General features: G+C 41.4%; 1 protein-coding gene across 1 annotated transcript in view; it reads left to right on the top strand.

Moving 5' to 3' along the window:
• LOC135088896 (uncharacterized) overlaps nt 1-15426 on the top strand; it is a 49645-nt gene extending 34219 nt beyond the window's left edge. The window contains exon 2 of the mRNA XM_063983962.1: nt 15002-15426. Coding sequence (XP_063840032.1) covers nt 15002-15005 — 4 coding nt within the window. The 3' untranslated portion in view covers nt 15006-15426. The remainder of the gene's footprint in view (nt 1-15001) is intronic.
• Nucleotides 15427-22500: the final 7074 nt, after the last annotated feature.

A 22500-nucleotide genomic window follows, 5' to 3' on the forward strand; every position in this document is an offset into this window, starting at 1 on the left:
TTTCGATTCACGTCAGTCTTCATTTGTTCATGCTTTATTTATTTATTTTTTCTCCATTTCTCAATTGTGATTTTTTGCTTCCGTTAGTCTGTTTCTGTTGCTGCCTTTCTGTTTTCTCACGGTCCGGATGCACACACACACACACACACACACACACACACACACACACACACACACACACACACACACACACACACACACACACACACACACACACACACACACACACACACACACACTCACACACACTTTCTCTCTCTCTCTCTCTCTCTCTCTCTCTCTCTCTCTCTCTCTCTCTCTCTCTCTCTCTCTCTCTCTCTCTCTCTCTCTCTCTCTCTCTCTGACCTATAATCACTCACGGCGCGGTCATTTCCTCGTCTGCCGGCACGCACCCACCTCTCCTCCAGTCACTTTCAAGCCGCCTAGTCTAAACAAGGCGTCACAGTCTCCTGATGTCTCTGCAGGGAAAACTTGTCACCTTTCATTAAGTTATACACGCCTCTGGGGGATTAAGAGAGTGAGGGAAAAAAAACTAGATATGCATTCAAGGAAAACAAGAATTAATATGGGAACTCGTGTAAGGTAACGGGAGGGGGAGGGAGGGGTTGGAAACTAGTAGACGTCTAAGGCTTGTCATGTGTTGGAAGTTATTGTATAGCTAGATTTGGGATCCTTGGTGGGAAAATATGAAGAAAATTAGGGCCTAGAAAATACAGTACAGAATATTTATATGTGTGTTGGACGAGACGAGTTTTTTTTCTTCTTTTTTTTTTACTGTTATTGAGAATTACAGCTCCAGTGCAAGAAATAACTAGAAAATGTATTAAGGAATATATTTTAATGTAGGACGATGGATTTTTTATGTATTATTCGTTTAAAAAAAACGAGGAAGTAATGAACTTAGAGAGAGAAAGTGATAAAAGTAGGAAATTTCTTTTTAAATGTTTTGTCAGTGGAATATATAATGAAATATATCTTAATGGCGCCTGAATTATAGCGGGAGACACTGACTTACATTAAAAAAGGACGCCATGTTTGAAGACAAGACCTGTTTTATGAAAGTAACAAGCTCCATGAATCGCTGTTCAGTATGCAACTAATGGGGTGAGGAGGGAATGGCGTGGTGTGATTCAGATTGCGTGACGTGAGAAGAACAAATGTTTTATTAATGACGTAGAAATGCTTTTATCCCAACTCCACTCAGAAAGATACACATGAGAATTCCCCTCAAAATAACTAGAATTATAATGTTTCCCCTTACAGAAGATGACCCTTGCATAGAAGACAATATGAGAAGGACTTAAATGACAAAAAAATATGTACAAAGTAGTATATATATATATATATATATATATATATATATATATATATATATATATATATATATATATATATATATATATATATATATATATATATATATATATCAAGCACTTATATCTTAATTATAAATTCACATGTCCAGAAATAACCTCTTTCCTTTATATAAAGAAGTGAATGAGAGAAGTAGAACACGAGTGGGTAAAAAAGATGTGCAGGAATAATATTTACATGATTAGATCTTATAGTTTGATACCAGATATGCATATCCAGAAATGACCTCTTTTCTCAACATACAGAAGTCAAATAGCGAAGTAGAACACGAACAGGAGATGCCGTAAAGACACTTGTTGAAAGAATGAGTTATCAAGACAGCGGAAAATTAGGTCCCTCTTCTTTACACACGGAAATAAAACACATTACACCATAACACAACGAACCAGCGAACTGATTACGTACACACGAGACAGAAATGCCATAAAGACACTTATAGAGATAGTGAATTAGCGAGACGGCAGAAAATCAAAATCATCCTGTTTTACATGCACAAATAAGACACAACTTCATAAAACAAACCAACAACATACGTACGAGATAAAAAAAAAAAAAAAAAAAACAGATAGAGAGGGAGTGAGTTAACGAGACGGCAGAAAAAGGCATTCAAAAATCAAATCACCCTCTTTTACACTCAGAAATAACACAGAAAACCCGTAAGACAAACCAATAACGTAAACGAGATAGGAACACCATTGAAAAGAACAGTGACGAGACATTCAGAGAGAAAGTAAGAAAAAAAAACACCTTTTAAACACAGAAACAAGAACAGAGAACCAGATAAGACGAACCAATAATGCATATATGAAATAGGAACCCCATAAAGTCTCATACATAGAGCCTGGGTTAGTGACGGGGCGGGAAGTGCGTCAGGAAACATGCGCCGCCCTTTCCCGGTTCATCACGACTTCCCGGGGTCACGTTAGACTGGCCGGGTCACGCTGGTCACTCTGGAAGTCAGTACTGCGGGGTGTGGCGCCTCTCTTGTTCGTGTGTGTGTGTGTGTAAATGTGTGCGTGTACTGGGGCTTGTTTTTATGTGTATTTTTCATTTGTTTATTCTTTTCTTAGTTGTTTATTTCTTTTATCTATTTATTTATTTTTTTTAATTTGATCTTTTTTCCGTTTCTGGCTTTGTTTCTCTTTATTTCTTCGGATTTTTTTCTTTTTTTTTTTTTTTTTTTTCTTTGCCTTGTCTTTTTTTTATTAGATATGTGTGTGTGTGTGTGTGTGTGTGTGTGTGTGTGTGTGTGTGTGTGTGTGTGTGTGTGTGTGTGTGTGTGTGTGTGTGTGTGTGTGTGTGTGTGTGTGTGTGTGTGTGTGTGTGTGTGTGTGTGTGTGTGTGTGTGTGTGTGTGATTTGTTGGTTGGTTGTATATGTTTCTGTCTGTTTTGATTCTCTCTCTCTCTCTCTCTCTCTCTCTCTCTCTCTCTCTCTCTCTCTCTCTCTCTCTCTCTCTCTCTCTCTCTCTCTCTCTCTGACATTTAGCAAAACACTCTGACCTCTGTGTTTCTGCGTTTTTCAATATTTGGCCTTAACTTTTTTTTCTTTAGCCTTCCCATGAACTATTTCAGATTGAGTTAAGCGCATATAAATAACTTACTTGGAATCAGGGAAGAAATCACTGAATATAATGTATTTTATGATCATTTTTTTCGTATGGCAGTCTCGTCCCTTTTATTTGTTATTTGTTGTCGATATTCTCAATTGAGGAATGAAGTTCAGTTGTTTGTGTGAGCCGATAAACTCGTTCAAATGCGCGTTTTATTATGACGCAATGCTCGGAGTTACAAACAAGCCTGAAAGTTTTGTTTGTTATTATTATTATCATTATTATTATTATTATTATTATTATTATTATTACAGTGCATCAGAGTTAGGAAAGGTTAGGTAACTGCACCGTCTTTTATTTTCCATGCAACCAGTTTTTCTTCACTTTCTTCCGAGCATTCAAATCCCTCCGTCAGTCAGGGGCGGGGAGGGGGAGGGGAAGTGTAAGGTAGCCAGTGGGGATCGAACCAACCTGCCTCCAGACTGGGAAGAAAAACTTGCCAACGCGCCATACTCTCCGTCACGTCTGGAATACTGGACTTGTAGAAAAAATGTTCCTTCCTTTTACTTTCTTTCTCTAATTGATTTATAGATTGTCACTCAATGATGTAGATCTTTTTTTTTTTTAATCATCCATGGAGAGAAAAGTGTTCCTTCTTTTCTTTCTCTATTGGGTTTGTAGATTGTCAACTTGTGAGAAAGAAAAAGTTGCTTCCTTTTCTCCTCTTGACTTACGGAAGAAAAGTTTGTTCCTTCTACTACCGAGCATGTAGATTTTGTTTGTTTTTCCGTTCAAGGTTGAGAGAAATTTCTTTTTTGTCTGACAAGAAGGAAGAAAAAAAAATGTTCCTTTTTCTACTCCTGGATTTGTAGATTTTTTGTCACCAAGGGAGAGAATCTTCTTTTTTATCACTGAACATGTAGATTAGTTTTTTTTTTTATTTAACAAGGAAAAAACCGCATATTTCTCTCTTTCTTTTACTTGTGTACACTTTTCACACACGCAAACGAAGAAAAAACACTACTTCTTTTGCTTCTGGACTCGTAGACATTTTTTCCTCACTGCCAGGAAGTAAAAAACGGAAAAAAAAACAGGAATTCCTTGAGTCTTTTGCTACGTGGTCAGAAAAAAATAAAAATAAAATAGCCATGGAATTAATCATAAAAAAAACAGCCAGAAGGAAGGTACGAGGGCGGAAGTGTCTGACGGCGAGGCTGGGACACTTTCCCATCCTGCAGGTGTTAGTCATTATACCTTAAGCTTCTCACAGGTAAACTTCCCTTATGAACGTTCCTCTCGCAAGATCTCCCCAGGTATTCCCCCATTGATAGGTTACGTTATGTCAGGTAAGGTTATGTTACTCGAGGTGAGGTGAGGTCAGGTTGAAGTGAAGTTTGATGAGGTGTGAAGTAAGGTGGAATGAGAATAAGTGATGTAATATTAGACTAGATTTGGTTAGGTTAGGTTAGGCTAGATTAGTTAAGGAGGGTTGTAAGTATCCCATCTACGTACAAAACTTGCTTATTGGTTAAGGAATACAAGAGATACAAGAATATATACAGTTTAACGTAAGTATAGCCATATTTTATAACCTCTCTTAAGGTTAGGTTAGGTTAGGGAAAGTTAGGTTAAGTTTAGTTGGGTTAAGCAAGGTTAGGCTAGTTTAGGTTTAGGTTGGGTTTGTCTGGGTTAAGTTAGGTAAGGTTTTGTTAGGTTAGGTAAGGTATGGTTAAGTTACTCTAGTTTGGTGTAGATTAGGTAAAGTTAGATTAAGTCAGGTTAGGTTGGGTTAGATTAGATTAAGTCAGGTCAGGTTAGGTTAGATTAGGTTAGGTTAGTTTACATTATGATAGGTAAGGTGAGGTTAGTTAAGGGGATTTACCATGGGAATAATATTATTTTGAAGACGACTTTCTTGATATGAATTATGTTTTGAGGAAGATTTTCATGGCGGCATCTTCGTGAGTGGAATAAACCTGGGTGGCATAAACAGTGAAGAGTGTCAGTCGGGTCTCCTTGCCTCACTGGGTACCTGTGTCTTACCTTGTCTTACCTGGTCATTTTGCGTGAGTGTCGTGGGAACGCTTGCTTTCACCCTAGAAACAAAGGATGGTGGTTGTGTTCAGGTTATGTTCAGGTTATGTTCAGGTCGTGTTCATGTTGTATTCAGTGTTCACAGTAAACTTTGCAAATCAATGAAATAAAGAACAGATACACAACATTCACTGCATTTGTTTGATGTTTTGTTCAGGTTGTTCAGGTTGTGTTCATATTGTATTCAGTGTTCACAATAAACTCTGCAAATCAATGAAATAAAGAATAGATACACAACATTCACTGCATTTGTATGACTGACTTGCCTTGATGGACAAATTATTGAGGTCAAATAATTATGAAGGATGACAAATGTGATAAATCGTCAAGCAAAGAAAAAGTATCGATAATATCCTTGAGGTTCTTTTTTACTCTTTTTTTAGTCCTGCAATTAAACATTTTTTTGTGTTTTGTATACGTGTGTGTGTGTGTGTGAGTGCGTGTGTTGGTGCGAGGTTGTCTATGCCTATGTGATGCCCGTCGCCCTTGAACGCAAAGTAAAAGTGATCACCCGCACGCCCTCCTTCGTTTCCTCGTGGCGATAAAGAAAATGAATACAGAAAATTGTACAAGATAAATAATCAACATTTTTTTTATACGAGACTTGCTGACGTACTGATGCTGGAGTGACCTAGGAGTCTTTTATGTTTTTCTTTTTTTTCTTTTTTTTTTTTTTTTGTCACCTGTACCTTCAGAAAAAAAAATACAAAAAAATATAACATATCAGAGGAGGTACATCGATATTTTTTTTATTTCGTTTTTACATGATGCCCACGCCTTCTCCTTTTATGTGCGCCTCAAAAGCTAAGCACTTGGCATTACTGGAGACACGCACGCCGCAGATCAGATAGCGAGAACGGTTCTTGGCGGAAAACGCGTAGAGAGAGAGAGAGAGAGAGAGAGAGAGAGAGAGAGAGAGAGAGAGAGAGAGAGAGAGAGAGAGAGAGAGAGGGGCACGTACAGTTACACATACCCTCCTTTTCACACAGTTTTTTACCTCCCACGACGGCAAGGACGAGGACCGCGAGGAAATGTCATGAGAGCAGATAAGGGTTTTCTCCGCCAATTTCTTCCTTAGACCGTGGAGAGTTAAGCATTTCGACTAATAAAGAATGCAAGATGTATGTTACGTATTCCTTCCAAGTGAGGGAATGGCATGAGAGCAGATTAGGCTTTGCTTGGTGAGTTTCTGACTTAGACTATGAAGAGTTGAACATTTTATCTAATATAGGACTTTATAGATATTATGTTGGATTACGTAATATAAATCATCCTATCTAAAAGTGAAAATGTCATGATAAGAGTTTCCTCGACGAATCTCTTCCTTAGAATATGAATAATTAAACATTTTCTCTAATATAAGACGTAAGAAATTAAATGTTAGAGTATGTAATATAAACATCCTATCTAAGCAACTACCTATATATACTTTCAATGTCTTCAAAATTATGGATCTGATTAAAAATTCTTGTGTCTCTGAAGAAAACGTATCATTTGGACAGTCAGGGAACAAGGTTTTAAATAATAGCCTACCCAAACGTCGAGAGATTTATCCATGCTTATTTTGTACAGAGAGATAAACCAATTTGAGATCTAGTCTATGCTTTTCGGATCACCCATTATGTCAGATTAATTAGGTGGGTTTTAATAAGTAGCCGTCTGAGTTCTAATGATAAGACACTCTTTTTTCATTTTTTTTTATTTAGTGAATAATTCTATATGATTTTACTGAGAATATAACCACAACCACTAATTGTTTTGAAAGACTCGATCATTTCCTTTGCTCTCACTGGTATCTTTTAAATCATGCTCTGTGTTTGAACCAGATCGTTTTATTGATTTAATTGGTTAATGGAATGATGTATTTTATCATTCCCTATCAATAATTTGCATGATCGTTATATTTAAGCTATCACGACTATATTATCCTCAAATCATCAGCTATTTATATTATTCAGATGGCGAAGCACTTTTATTTTCGTAGTTTTTGGTTATTGTGACTCACAGAAGGATTGACAGTCTTATAATATCACGTAGCTGCATTTTTCTAATTTTCCGTTTTCTGTTTTTGGTGTCATCATTCAGGGGGTGACTGCATGACTGACAGTTGCAGAAATGATCCGCTGTTGTGCGTTTCATGTCTTAAGATGATTATACCTTTCGGGAGAGGGGGGAAAGAGAGAGAGAGAGAGAGAGAGAGAGAGAGAGAGAGAGAGAGAGAGAGAGAGAGAGAGAGAGAGAGAGAGAGAGAGAGAGAGAGGTGATGTAATAAAGTGCTGCAGTTGACATCACCATCACCTCAAGAAACAACATTCACCATGAGCAAGCGTCCTTCTCTCCTCTCTCTCTATCTCCTTTCTTTCCTCCATCCTCCTCCCCCTCTCTATCTCTCTCTCGCCCTCGCACTCTCACCATCCTCCTTTTCGATTTTACTGCAACTAATCCTGCCCTCTTCTCTGCCGCTGTTTTTTGCCTCTCTCTCATGACTACCTTTCTCCCTGTCAGTGCCTTTCACATTTTTCCCCCACTGATACACTCAAGCTTATTAGAACAACTGCAGGCCGAGGTTACACGAGGACTGCCTTAAGTTGAGCTGATGTTTTCTGCTTTGATTTAGAGGTAATCTGTTTATGCCCGATCTTTTATTTATTTATTTTTTGTATGTATTTTTTTATTTTTTATTCATAGTGTGGTGCGGTTTGTTTTTAGTGTTTTAAAGGAAGGATGTACGTAAATAGAGGGTTGGATTATTGTTGATATGTAAGTAAAGCACTGGTTGTTACATGGATAGATAGATAGATAGATAGATTGATTGATTGATTGATTGAGAGATAGGTATATAATTAAATAGATGTAGTGATCGATGAATTAATATTTTTTTAATGATTTACAGTTGATGGGATACAACTGTAAATAAGAAAAATAGATAAAAGTGCTAGTAATATTCTCATAACTGAAATTCATAAAACTTTCTCTCTCTCTCTCTGTCTGTCTTTTCTCACGCACACACGCACGCACTTTAACAATGATAAAATGCCTATTGTTAGTAAATAATTATACGCTGTGGCCATAAATAAATCATATTTTGTATTACGTAAAGAGAGAGAGAGAGAGAGAGAGAGAGAGAGAGAGAGAGAGAGAGAGAGAGAGAGAGAGAGAGAGAGAGAGAGAGAGACCACACACTCTTAATCATAATTGACAATGATTTGCTCTTTCAAGCCTCGACTCACATAGTCACAAAAGTAGAGAGGAAATCCGAGCTAGAATTGAACACAGATGCGAGAAAGAAAGTAACGCGAAGGACAAAGGTTAAATGAAGGTCTTCTTATTCCCGTTTTCTTTTTTTCCCCCATCCAGTTTTTCATCTCGGGTTTGCTTTCATGAGGGGGTGACTCAAGTACAAATATTAATGTTGTATAATGACCGACTTTGTAATCTTTAACTTTCCGGCTTTTATTTTCATTTTATTTCATTGGCTTTACTTTTATGGAAGGTGAGGAGAATTTTTTTTTTTTTTTTTTTTTTTTGCACATGGTGGTTAAGTGGATACAGAACTGTCACTGGATCTTCTTCTCTTCTGCTTGTGGGCCAGGAAGATTATTAGTTTTTATTATCTCTCTCTCTCTCTCTCTCTCTCTCTCTCTCTCTCTCTCTCTCTCTCTCTCTCTCTCTCTCTCTCTCTCTCTCTCTCTCTCTCTCTCTCTCTCTCTCTCTCTCTCTCTCTCTCTCTCTCTCTCTCTCTCTGTGTGTGTGTGTGTGTGTGTGTAAAGGGTTAGTGATTCTCCCATTAGCTTTCCTACTTTCATTAGGCCACAAGTGTACGCTTTCATGCGCACACACACACACACACACACACACACACACACACACACACACACACACACACACACACACACACACACACACACACACACACACACACACACACACACACACACACACACACACACACACACACACTCAATTGATAATAAATATCTTACTGGATATATGTAAGTGAATGTAAACAGGACACAATGGAAAGGAAAGGAATGGGAGAAGGTGGAGGAAGAGGAGGAGGAGGAGGAGGAGAAGAAGGAGGAGGAGAAGGAGAGGGAGAAGGAAAAGGAAGAGCAGGAAGAAGAACAAGAGAGAAACATGAGTAGAATTTGAAAGACGAAGAGGAGGAAAAGAAGAAGAAGAAAAGGAACAACAACAACAACAACAACAACAACAACAACAACAACAACAACAACAACAACAACAACAACAACAAAGACGATAATGATGATGATAAGCAAGATGACAAGGGAGAGCAAGAAGAAGAGGAGGAGGAGGAGGAGGAGGAGGGATGCGAGGCAGGAAAGTAACGCCCTTTCATCGTCACGCTTCTTTCCTCCTCCTCCCTTCCCTCCATCCCTCTCACTCCTCCCCTCTTCCCCTTCCCTTCTTCCCCCCTTCCTCCTTCCCTCCCTCTTCCTCTCCCTAGGAACTGAAAGGAAAAGTGGTCAAGCGAGATCATTGAGACAAGAGAGAGAGAGAGAGAGACAGAGAGAGAGAGAGAGAGAGAGAGAGAGAGAGAGAGAGAGAGAGAGAGAGAGAGAGAGAGAGAGAGAGAGAGAGAGAGAGAGAGAGAGAGATACCTAAACCTCAGCTCTAAATGTAAAAAAAAAAAAAAAAGAATATAAGGAATCCGAACCAAATTCATGAATTCACACCTGGTGCAATAAGGAAGGTGTCCAGGTGAGGCTTAGGCAGGTGACGGGATGCAGGTAAAGGTGATTTCCTCTCCTCTCTTACCTATGACGTCAAGAGGCCACTGGGCGAGGAGTAGCGCTGATGGGTTGTGTCTTTTGTTGTTGCTGCCTCGCTTACCTGTGCATGTTGTTGTTGTTGTTGTGGTGGTGGTGGTGGTGGTGGTGGTGGTGGTGATACATTTTTTTCCATTCTTTTTCCTTTGTACATTTTTTTTTCTTCGATTATTCTTTATGCTTCATGTTAATTTTATTGGTACGTTTATAATTTAATTCAAATGTTATTGCATATTCATTTATTACTGGCGATATTTCCATTTTCGTAATCAAGCTTCTCTCTCTCTCTCTCTCTCTCTCTCTCTCTCTCTCTCTCTCTCTCTCTCTCTCTCTCTCTCTCTCTCTCTCTCTCTCTCTCTCTGTGCGTGTGCGTGTGCGTGTGTGTGTGTGTGTGTGTGTGTGTGTGTGTGTGTGTGTGTGTGTGTGTGTGTGTGTGTGTGTGTGTGTGTGTGTGTGTGTGTGTGTGGCTGGGTGGGTGCAGTGTACTGACCTGTGTTTACGTGTGTGCTCGTAAACACTCGTAATTTCTCGGGCATTGGTCTGACTAACTGATGCAAGCAACCCTCCTTTGCCTCACAGAGCAGGTCACTCCCCAGCTCAAGGAGAGGAGGTGGTGCATGAGTTACGACTGATAAACATCCTCTATCGTTGCTCTGTGGCCATTCATAACCTCAATTTGATTCCGCGCCGTGCAATATGACCTGCAATACGACCTGAAATTTACACCAGAGTTCGAAAAATTGCCATATAAACCAACCACGTCTCAACATTCCCTCGCCTTGTGATGAACGAGACGGACACTCATAGTAAATTCAAGGAGGACAATGTGCTTCTCATCCCTCACTTTTTTTTTTTTTCCCCTATCAGATGATCATGTTTTGCGCACGTGTTTGTCAGATGTTTGGTGTCATTCTAAACCAACGTGTGGGGAAGACGATACACTTTTTCCCTTTTCAAGATCGATAGGTGGTCAGTGGCGTCTTCCAGCATGACTTGTCTTTCGTGCCTCGCCACTCGGAGGAAGACAAAAAGTGGAGCAAAAACATATGTGTAGGTCCTCCTTAACTGGATTGTAGCAGAAGCTCGATGAGTGGATCAGTCACCTTCCACTCACCCACTCACCCACTCACTTAATGCATGCAGCTCCCGACTAGTTTTCTTTCTCTAGATTTCGGGTTTTCGTCACACGACTGGTGGGGTGAGGGTGGCAATAGACAGGCGGTCAGTGGCTCATGTTACTTTGCTCTTTCTTGTCATTCCTGTTTACGTGTTTACAGGGAAGTGAGTCTTAGTGTAGGAAGATGTGGTCGTGTAGGGATGATAAGGAAAGTGTTTTGAGACTTGTTCTATTCCTTGTCGTTGTTGTTTACATCTTTACATGGAAATGAGTCTTAGTGTAGGAAGATGAGGTCGTGTAGGGATGATGTGCAAAGTGTTATTGGAGCTGTTCTGTTACTCTTACTTTCCTTCTTGTTGTTGTTCATATCTTTACAGTGAGTGTTAACTAGTGCAGGAAGATGTGACCGTGTAAGATGATACTCCAAGCATTATGGGGACAATTTCCTTAACGCAGATGAGTGTAAAGGTAATTAACTCACCAACTAGTCACTGTGAATATGTGCAGATGGTTTAATAAAGAAAGTACACTCAGCGTCTTTACATACAAGAAGCGAAAGGGAATTACATGTACCCACTCGTTGGAATATTTGCACACGTACACCACACACTGGACAAATAGTTACTGAGGCTTGACAGAGCAAAGAGAAGGCATGTATCAGAGCCTTCCCTTAAGGAGAACACGTGTTAATGAGGCAGTATAGCACATAAGCCTTCCCACTGTCTCGTCACTGCGACCTATTTTGTTTGTTGACATTGATTCATGTAGCCACAGACGCTGCAAGGACGCTACTCGCCTCTCGGTGGTGGTGGTGGTGGTGGTGGTGGTGGCGATGGCGAAAGAGTTACCGGCCTCAATATTTGTGTTTTTCTCCTCTTATTCCGTGGCTTTCTCCGTGCCTTCGTACTTATCAATTTTGGTTCGTGCAGGCAGGCAGGGTGGGTAAAATTCGTGCAGTTAATCTCTCTCTCTCTCTCTCTCTCTCTCTCTCTCTCTCTCTCTCTCTCTCTCTCTCTCTCTCTCTCTCTCTCTCTCTCTCTCTCTCTCTCTCTCTCTCTCTCTCTCTCTCTCTCTCTCTCTCTCTCTCTCTCTCTTCCTATTAGCGCCATGTGACTTTTTTTTTTTTTTGCTGCGACAAGATCAGAATCCTCTCTCTCTCTCTCTCTCTCTCTCTCTCTCTCTCTCTCTCTCTCTCTCTCTCTCTCTCTCTCTCTCTCTCTCTCTCTCTCTCTCTCTCTCTCTCTCTTTTTTCTCTTTCTCTCTCTGCTTGCCTGCTTGCCTGCTGGAGAGGGGCGTGGTGCTCGTGGAGTGGAGAAGGTCAGGGGGACACACCTGGGTAAGTTTTTCTCACTTGGCTCTGCTGTCCTAATCTGACCCGCCCTGACTCACCCCCTCCACACCCCGCCCTGCCCTGCCCTGCCTCTTCTCTCCCTTCTTAAAAGTTTCTCACAACGATGGCCTACGTAGAATAATAACTAGTTACTCTTACGTCCCCTGCTGGTACTGATGATAATGGCAATGATAATGAGAGAGGAGGAAAAGGAAATCAAGTCTTGCATACAGATATTTAAAGGAAAAATCATTAAAGAGAGAAACAAGACCCTTTAAATTCTCCTTCACCAGCAGTCACTTGTAATGCAGTCGAGCCTAATTTTTGACGCTCCTTTAATAGAAAACGAGAAGGAGTGTTTGGTCGGGCGAGGCAAATTCCACCTTTTGTTGTCCAGACGTGCCCGCCAGATCTCTTTTTCCCGAAGTGTCAATACGTGGAGTGGCCTCTCTATCGGTCTCTGTCCACTAATTTGGGCTTCCCGTCATTCTGTGGCCTTGCTGGGGTGGTTGTGGTGGTGAGGGTGTCCTGTGGTGCGTGTGGCATGGTGGTGGTGGTGCTAGGAGTGGTCATAAAGGAAGGTGTTTGTGGTGACTTTGTATTCCGAGTCGTGCTTGTCAATGTTGTGTAAATGTTTGAGTTGTATTGTGTCACTTTTGGTAGTCTAAACAAGTTCACATGTGTGTGTATAATGACGCGTGCGCACACACACACACACACACACACACACACACACACACACACACACACATGCAGAACAAACAAAACCACAAATGGACAGGAGCAGGATCAAAAGAAAACGAAGGAAAACTTCTGATCATGTTACGTTATGACTCTCTCTCTCTCTCTCTCTCTCTCTCTCTCTCTCTCTCTCTCTCTCTCTCTCTCTCTCTCTCTCTCTCTCTCTCTCTCTCTCTCTCTCTCTCTCAAAATAATTGTGAAATAGCCGGTCATCGACTCTACTTTCGCCCGCTAATCATGCAAGTATTGCGGGACTGTGGATGATCTGGGAGGCACGCGGCGCTAACCCTTCCTGAGCTAACCTTTGGGGAGCTAAATTCAGAACGTAAGCTTTCCTGCGCCTTGCCTCTGTGCTCTACTCTGCTTCCTTGGCCTTTGAACCTGCGTTGGGCGGGAAATCCTTACTCTGGGACACTGCAAATTTTGACATCCGGGTTATCACGATTTATATTCAGTTTTGTCACTCGTCTATGCATCTGTCAGTCCATTAAGGAGAGGAATAGATGTATCTCTCCACTTCCCTTTCTTGTAGTCGAGCTGAGGTTTGTAGGTTAGAGAGTTCAAGTAGTAAACGTTGACCCAAGAAGAAATGTTAAACTTATCTTGACATGATGATGCAAATGACAGTGAAGGTGAAATTTACTCCTTAGATAGTGATTTAAAGACACTGCAGGTGATGTTTAGGTAACTGGCATGTTTAAAATATTGTTTCCTGCCTGAGTGTTGATGATTTGAGGCTGAGGGCGAGTGAAGAAACATGCAAACAGTACAGACGTGAAGCAGGCAGACAGACAGACACACGCGCCAAGGCTCAGGACAGGTGAGGACAGGTAGAGGACGAGGCACCTTTGTGTATTGACAGACGACCTTCATGTTACTTCATCTTGCTGAGACACGACCTTTATACACACACACACACACACACACACACACACACACACACACACACACACACACACACACACACACACACACACACACACACACACACACACACACACACACACACACACACACACATGATCGAATAGCTGTGATTATGACGTGTTTAATTCTGGTTCCTAAATGTCAGGTATTTGCATGATGATGAGTTATTCATATCATGTAATGTTGATTTTTTTATATTTTTTATGTCTTAATCTGTTAATTACCGTCACTCTCTTGACAATGGAAAATAAGTTATTGCATATTATCTTTGTTATTTATTGGGGTACTTTTTGTATTGTTTTGCTTGACTTGATTTGAGTGTCATGTTTCAAATTTCTATTAACTTTTGTATCACATTTATTTTGCCTTCCCTTGCATATTTATAGAGAAGAAAGTGTCTATCCTTGCTCCCTCGTGACGAATCAATGTGGCGGCCCCAAACCAGGCTTTTATTTTCTTATTTCCTCCTTCCTTCTTCCTCTTTAGTTTAAAACTCTAACATTGTTTTCTTTCTTGATTTGTTCCCATTTCTTAATTGTTTCTTCACTTCACTGGCTATTTTTTGTGTTAGTGTGTCAAGCAATCGTGTTTTTGTTGATATACTTCTAATTGTAAAATGAAACACAAACGTTATTAATAATCATTGTAAATAAATAACTTTTTTTTTTTTACAAATTCGATGAAGCAATAAGAACGAAATGATAAAGGTAATGTTTATAATCCTAATAACTATAATAACAGTAATTATGATAAGGAAGCTAACTAGCATATCAAATAACTACCCAAAAATTATATTGGCAATGATAATAATGCTAACAATGATTATAATGATAAGCCGTCTAAATAATCTATCAAGTAATTACCCAGAAATTATATTGGGAATGATAATAGTAATAACAAGAGTAATATTAATAAGATATCCGAATAATCTATCAAGTATTAAATCATATTGGTAATAATGATAATGGTAATACTGATAACAATTCTGAGGCATCTAACTAATCAATCAAGTGGCTGAACAGAAAATACCTGATCACCTTTCTCGTTGTGCTCTAATTCTTTTCTGTTTCATTCCAGGTGAGAAAAAGAGGACTGAAAGGTGGAGGCGGAAGGTGACAGGTGAGTGGAGACGTTGATTACCTCATTACTCCAATTCCGTGTTGCCTGCTAGGTAAATATATATATAACTTTATTCTCGGACGTCAAGGGTTATTAGAAAAATGTACATGAATATTCAGTTTTATAGTCCACTTCATGTCATAACCTTGCTGCGTGTCCGGTTTTATCATTGTTACCTCATCCATGTAAACTGATTCAGGTTATTAAGTTATCTAATTTGCTGCTGTTCTTTTAAGGTTTTGTACACTGAGGTGATGCATATGATTATCTGATTATTTTGATGGATGACTAAGCTTTCTCAGTCACCAGTCGTCCAGTAGAAAACTATAATGTAAAGAATATATTAGCAATGACGAAATGCTTGATATCTGGGCAGGAGTGAAGGGGGATGTGTGTGGTGATGGGGCATGTGAAGGGGGGTGTATGAATCAGGGCGTGGAACAAAAAAACAAAAACAAAAGTCAGTCTTCTCGGTACCGCAAGGAAGGGAGAGGGAAGAAAAGAAGAAAATATATAAATATGTAACCCCTTTAGTTTCGTGATCAAAGTCCTCGCCGCGCATCTTGTGGCCAACTTTCCTCTTGTTTCATGGCCAGCTGGTGTGTGCTTCCTAATTCCTGACATGTTGTATATTAATTGTACTTACATTATCACAAATATGATACGAAAGATTTATTTTTTTACTCTTTTCCTTGGTTCTTTCTTTAATTATTTGTTTTCCCTTTTTTTTTTTTTTGGCCATTATACGAAAGGTCAATTCATTTAACTTCTTTCTTCTTTCTCTTATTTTTTCTTTTTTTATTATATTTTTCCTTGCCGCAAAAATTCAAGTTCACAGTTTCTGACGGTTATAGAATAGTCACCCATAAAAGCAGCTGGCGTTTTCTCTTACATTCCTGTTTTCTTTAATCTTTTTAGACGCAGAACTAAAGAAAGAAAACGGTATCTCGCAATCGTATTATTCAACGTAAAACACACTTTGTATATATTAAACAAATAAGTGGAACATAAAAAAACTCCGATTAATTTACAGAATCACATTCGTCTAACTATAGATATTTTTTTTTTCTTTTTTCGGTAAATAAAATCATATTCCATTAATCTATTACTACTCTCCCATATTTTCCTGCTAGGGCTAATAAAATTTGCCTGCCATGTATAACGACCGATCGCCCACAGCCTCCTGAGTGACTAAAGCATACCAAAACCTGCAGGAATTATATATATATATATAACACCAAGGTACTGTACACATTATTACCAGGATAATTGCTTCGTGTACTAGATTGAGGCGATGGACCTTGACGAGAGAAAAAGTAATGTTTTTTGGATGAACAAATCTGATGAGGATTTATAAATGACTTCAATCAAATCAATGTACCTGCCTTATGTATCAAGCTCCTACGCGAGGGAAATACCCTGTTCATCTTGTTTTACATATAGTAATGTAATAGTGATATAAATAGGGGTTATTTACTCACACAGTCAAAGCTTTCCTTTAATTTAAAATCCGTGCAAACCTATGGATTATATGATACAAATTGCCTCTACTTGCATACTGGTAACAAATGCATGTCTAGATTCGGGAAATTTCAACGCAGATCAGATACCAACCCAACACTGCCAGTTGTGGAGATTTCAACGCAGATCAGACAAGAGACCAATACCAAAATTTACTTGCATACGAGTAAAAAATTCCCATCAAATATAAGAATTTTCAACACAAATCAGATACCAATCCAACACTGCCAGGAGATTTCAACGCAAAAAAGATACAAATCCAAGTATCTTTGGAGATTTCAACAAAGAGTAGATACAAACCCAATTCTCCCGGCAAAGCTTTCAACGCTCAGTGCAAGCAGTCACAGATATAGAGCAATGACCGTAGACACACACAAAGGCGAGAAGAGGATGATGGCCTGGTGAACTGATTACTGGCATTAATGTTGGTCTTCTAAGCGAGTATTTTTTTCATATATCAGGGGAAGAATACTGCGAGTTGTTTTGGGATCAACAATGATACATTTTCTCCAGATAACGTGTGTGTGTGTGTGTGTGTGTGTGTGTGTGGTAGGGGGAAGTGGGAGAGGGAGTGCAGTGGCTGTGCATGTGACGGTGTGTGTGTGAGAATGTGCGTGTGCATGTACACGTATTAATATTATTCCTTTCAGTAATACAAAATTCTTCTTCCTTCTTTCTTTCTTTCTTTCTTTCTTTCTTTCTTTCTTTCTTTCTTTTTAAGAGTCTCTTGCACATTCCATTCTATCCCTCACAATAATCTTCACCTCTTCTCTCCTCCTCTCCTCTCCTCTCCTCTCCTCTCCTCTCCTCTCCTCCTCTTCCCCCTCCTTGCGGGTCATTAAGGGCGTCAGTCATTGCGATACATTGTTCACCATCTGTTATTTGCGCCGCCTGCCCTCTCCTATCTGCTCAATTAAGGCTGTGCAGAATATTACGGTTCCTGCCTCTTGAACTGTTATGTGTGTGTGTGTGTGTGTGTGTGTGTGTGTGTGTGTGTGTGTGCTTTTTTTTATTAATTCTGTTTTATTAATTTTATTTTATTAATTCTTATTTTTTTCTTATGTGGCAGGTATTGTAGTTTTATTTGCACAATTGACAGAAATGTGCTTTAATTATGTGTTAGTTTCTTTATTATTCATTCGTATATTTTTGTTACTTGTGTATTTTGCAGTATGTATTTCGTCATTTGGTCAATAAACTTACTAAACTAACTCTATGTGTGTGTGTGTGTGTGTGTGTGTGTGTGTGTGTGTGTGTGTGTGTGTGTGTGTGTGTTTGTGCATTCAAAATATCTTTCAAGTTTTACATGCTTTGTAATGAGTAACTTTTTCGCTTTCTATTGTATATTAATCAAGATAGAACGAGTGAGGTTATTTTTAATGTCATCTATTATGTCAGTGAGGAGTGAGAACGGAGGCGAGGCGACGCAACGCAGGCATGCCAGAGTGACAGGTGGTGAATGAGTGCCGTTGTGGTGGTGATGATGGTGATGGTGGTGGTGGTGAACGGTGATGTCAGTAACTCCGCCTCATTTCTCTCTTCGCTGCTCCGTATAAAGTTTGTTCTTCTTTATTCATGGTGCGTAATACAGGTGAAGGACTTGGCTTCCTACGTTTGTCTCTTCTTTATGTTCACTTATGTGCTTTTTGCTCCTCTGCGTCTGTCTGTCTGTCTTACTTTTCTTCTTTGTATTTGTGTTTGTGTGTCACTTTTATCTTTTTTTTTCTGTTTCCTTCTCTATCTTTATTCGTACATGTGCTTGTGTAAATAGGTGGATTTTTTTCAGGGTATTATTTTAGCAACTGTTGATTAATATTGACAACGTAGTGGATTAAGAAACTGCTTATAAGAATTGAAACATATATCATCGATAGGTACAATAAAATATGTAGTAGTAATTGTAGGTGCTGTTGCTGTTGTTGTTGTTATTGTTGCTGTAATAGTTGCTGTTGCCGTAAGTCTTCTTGTTACTCATCACCATCACCATCGTAACATCCATGTGCTTGTGGTATCGTCCAGAATAACATCTTACATCTCTTTCAAAACAAACCAGTTCTTGCGTGGCGATGATACAAACGTGTCATCATTAACAGCGAACGTACCTGCCTTGTACCTGACTGCACCTGTCGAGGCTTGGAGGTGGACAGGAGGTACGTAAAAATAAACCAGTGTAGCTATCGTACCCTTATATCATGTCCATAAATATCACTGGCAAAAAAAAGGCCGAAGAAAGTATCCAGACCTGAATTGAGGTCAGTATTTGCTGTGGACGAGAATAAGCAGGCTGAGAGAGGGAGAGAGGGAGAGAGAGAGAGAGAGAGAGAGAGAGAGAGAGAGAGAGAGAGAGAGAGAGAGAGAGAGAGGTAGTTAGTTTAGTATTTTCTTACCGTTTTCTTCATTCTGTCTCGTGGGAACTTCACTAAAACATTGATTTATTTTATATGTCCCTCTATTTTTCCTTCAAGTGTGGATATTTTTCCCTTGTTGCTTCCAGAACATGACTTTACTGAATGACTTTTTTTTTCCCCCTCCTTGCGCACGGCAGCTGTTTCCTCCATTACTCAGTGGGAGGAAAAAGTTATGGTATCTCGTTAAGTGTGCGTCGTGGGAGTGTATCTATGGGAGTTTGCTTTCTTTCCCATCCTCGTCATAAGTCGTCAACACTGTCCATGTGGGAACCGAACGCTGTCTATAACACCTATACACTGATACAAAAGTTCTCTCTCTCTCTCTCTCTCTCTCTCTCTCTCTCTCTCTCTCTCTCTCTCGTGCTAAAGATTAATTTCTCCTGGTTTTTTCTTTCTTTTCCTTCTCATTAGCAGCCGTCATAAGTGTGGCGAGGGTAGAGTACTGGAAAGTTTTTGTAGTGTCTCCAGGGTGTGCGAGAAAGTGACTGGCGTTGGTTAAGTTATTTACTTGTGTTTTTACTTTTACTGCTTCTACAACAACGACAACAATAACTACTACTACTACAACTGCTACTATTACTACTACTACTACTACTACTACTACTACTACTACTACTACTACTACTACTACTACTACTACTACTACTAAATTAAAATAATGATAATAAAATAATGTAGTAGCAACAGTAGTAGTAGTAGTAGTAGTAGCAGCAGCGGCAGCAGCAGCTGACTCAGTAGCACCTGCGATCGTATCTCTTGAAATGCAAACTAACTTTGCCAAATTTAAGTCTCTACCTGACACAAAGGACAGACAGTGAAAGCACCCGGAGAATATCACACAAACCAGGCAGTAGTAGCTGTTGAAAGGGAGAAGCACGTGGTAATGGGTTTGGTTCGGTCCGTTTATGAAGGTGAGGCGAGGGAGAGAAAGACGGCAACGCTGACTCGCTGCTTTATGGAGGTGGCTGTCAGTTACTCCCGCTCCGGCAGCCGAGATGGAGCCCTCCCTTCGCTCCCGCCCACCGTGGCTTCTCCCTCTGCGTTAGACATTCTCTGGGATCTGTTTAAACCAAGGATAATACTCAAGAGGATATAGTGACTCGCAAGGAGAGATACTGACTTGTTCGTGACGCGTTTGTATTGTGATGACCTTGGATGTGCTCCACTGCCCTGATAACCCCATGACATGTGACCTGAAAGTGTGCGAGTGTGTGCTTGGATTGGTATTTACACTGCAGGTGTCAGTAGTAGTGAGGGAGTGAAGGTGCATCGTGTACACTTCAAGACAGTAATGGTACCGTAGATATCAACCTTGCCTCCGTGATTTACCTGTCAGTGTCACGTGGTTTCGCTTCGATAGATATTCTGAGTTGCTCCTCTTCTATGTGTGCCGCGGTGTGGGGAGACGCAGATTCACCTGTAATGTGCTTTTGGTCAAGGCCGAGGACGACAAATAGAGCGTGACTCCTCAGAGACGCTTCCCAAGGCTGAGGGAAGGTGCATGGAGGACCTGCACGCGAGCCTGACGCAGCCCAGAGTGTCGAGATGGTGTACGGCGGGGCGTATTCAAGTTCCCCAGCTGACACTGGTGGAGGGTATTTCCTACACATAATGGGGTTCGGCAAAGGCGTCGGGAACGGTGACTCCATGGACAAAATGACACCAAAGCGCATCCTCACACCCTTCACGCCGCCTCTTAAGCTGCTGGACTTGTCTAGCTCCTGGTATCAAGACCTTACTGGGAAGAACTCTCATTGGGTTGGCAGGCAGCAGGTGTCAAGCCCAAGGTATGTGACGCGTCGCTCTGTCGCCCACAAAATGTTCCTACCAGACCGTAATGGAGGCAGGAAGACGCCGGCGATCGGGAGCCCAAGACTCAGGGTGGCCGGGGCAAGACAGCCGCTCCATAGCCCTCAGCTCCGCAAGGCCTCGGAGAGAGAGAGCCCCTGGACACCGCCACTGAGTCCTCTCGTGCATTTGAAGTCTGGTGTTGACAGTCCTCGCCTGTCTGGTCGCGTCCAGAAGACTTCTCGGCGGCCCAAAAAGAGCGTCCACTGGAAAACCAACATTGCAACCTGGATCCAAATGAACGCCAAGCCCTCCAACGTGTCCTTCTCGGAGACCACCACGCACGATGACGCCTGGGAGGTCAACGACAGGCGCAGCAACGAGGGAAGCACCGACACGAGCGATGACGACGGGACGATGAGGTTCAACACTGCGGGGAAGAGCGTGTGTTGCGGCGCCTCAACAGGGAAAGAGGACGATTCGTCGGACTTCGAATACACCAACTTCTCTCAAATAAACGGAGAGGGTAAGAAGTTTTATTTCGGCGGCGTCCACAGCAAAAACGCATCACGCTCCGGCACCCTGGAGGCCATGGGCGTGTCACGCTTTCCGACCCTCAAGAAGCCACCGTCGCCGCCTTCCCCTCCTGGCCACAATTCGTCCTCTGAGGACAACGAGTCTCACCATTACAGTGAACTGCAGTGCTCGTGCTCCTCATCCATGCACACTTACGAGGACGTGAGTGACAGCGGGGAGCAGAGCAGCACCGAGTGTGAGTATCGGCAGAGATGCTGCAGCGAGAGCAGGCCTGTCCAGCATCCACACCTACTGCGAGATCGAGGAGGTCAATCGGGGATCAAAGCCGGAGGTCCTCGCCTCGCTGCTGCGAAACGACCGCCACCTGGACGTGCTCAAGTCCACGCTCGTCCACTTGTTGCCTAAAGACGACATTATCTCCACGACCCTCCTGGCGTGTCGTCTTGGAGATCTGGAGTACCTGCAGGACCTGGACAAGCAGGGACATCTTGACGCAGGCGCCCACGACCTACAGGGCGCGTCCTGCCTCCACTACGCCGCTCGAGGAGGACACAACCACATCCTGCGCTTTCTGCTGGAGAACAGTAGGCAGAGAGGCCCGGTGCGATGTAACGTGGGTGCGACGCCTCTGCATGACGCCGCCGCCCTGGGCCACCTGGACACCCTCAAGTACCTCATTAAACACGCCAGTGACGCCCTCACCCTCACTGACCAGGATGGCGCCACCGTGCTGCACGTCGCCGCCAGGTAACTGTGGGACACTTTATTACCCAACGTTTATCAGTTAACGTTCACGACACTGCGGTGACTCTCCCTTAGAAATATTGCCTGCAGCTCACCTTCTTGCCTCGGGGCGGCTACACCTGTAGGAACACCGCACTGCACCGCTAATGGAATATTCACATGGTTGGCGACAGGTGTTGCTGCGGTAATGGCTGTTGTTAGTGTTGTTTTGTTAGCATGACCACCTACGGCGCCAGACACCATATTTAGGTCACTGGCTAAGTGGTGTTGCATGGACGCGTCTTGGGTACGAGCGTGGAGGCAAGCAGTGTTTAATCACGATACACATACACGCTGCACACGGCTGTGGCTGTTTTTACCTCGTCGTGCGTGACCATCTCCCGGGAAACACACTGTGGCTTCTTTTATATCAACACTATTTTATGAAAGTTAATGGAAACATGACGCTGAGGACATTGA

This window comes from Scylla paramamosain, chromosome 32, assembly GCF_035594125.1.
Source record: "Scylla paramamosain isolate STU-SP2022 chromosome 32, ASM3559412v1, whole genome shotgun sequence".
Classification (NCBI taxonomy): domain Eukaryota; kingdom Metazoa; phylum Arthropoda; class Malacostraca; order Decapoda; family Portunidae; genus Scylla; species Scylla paramamosain.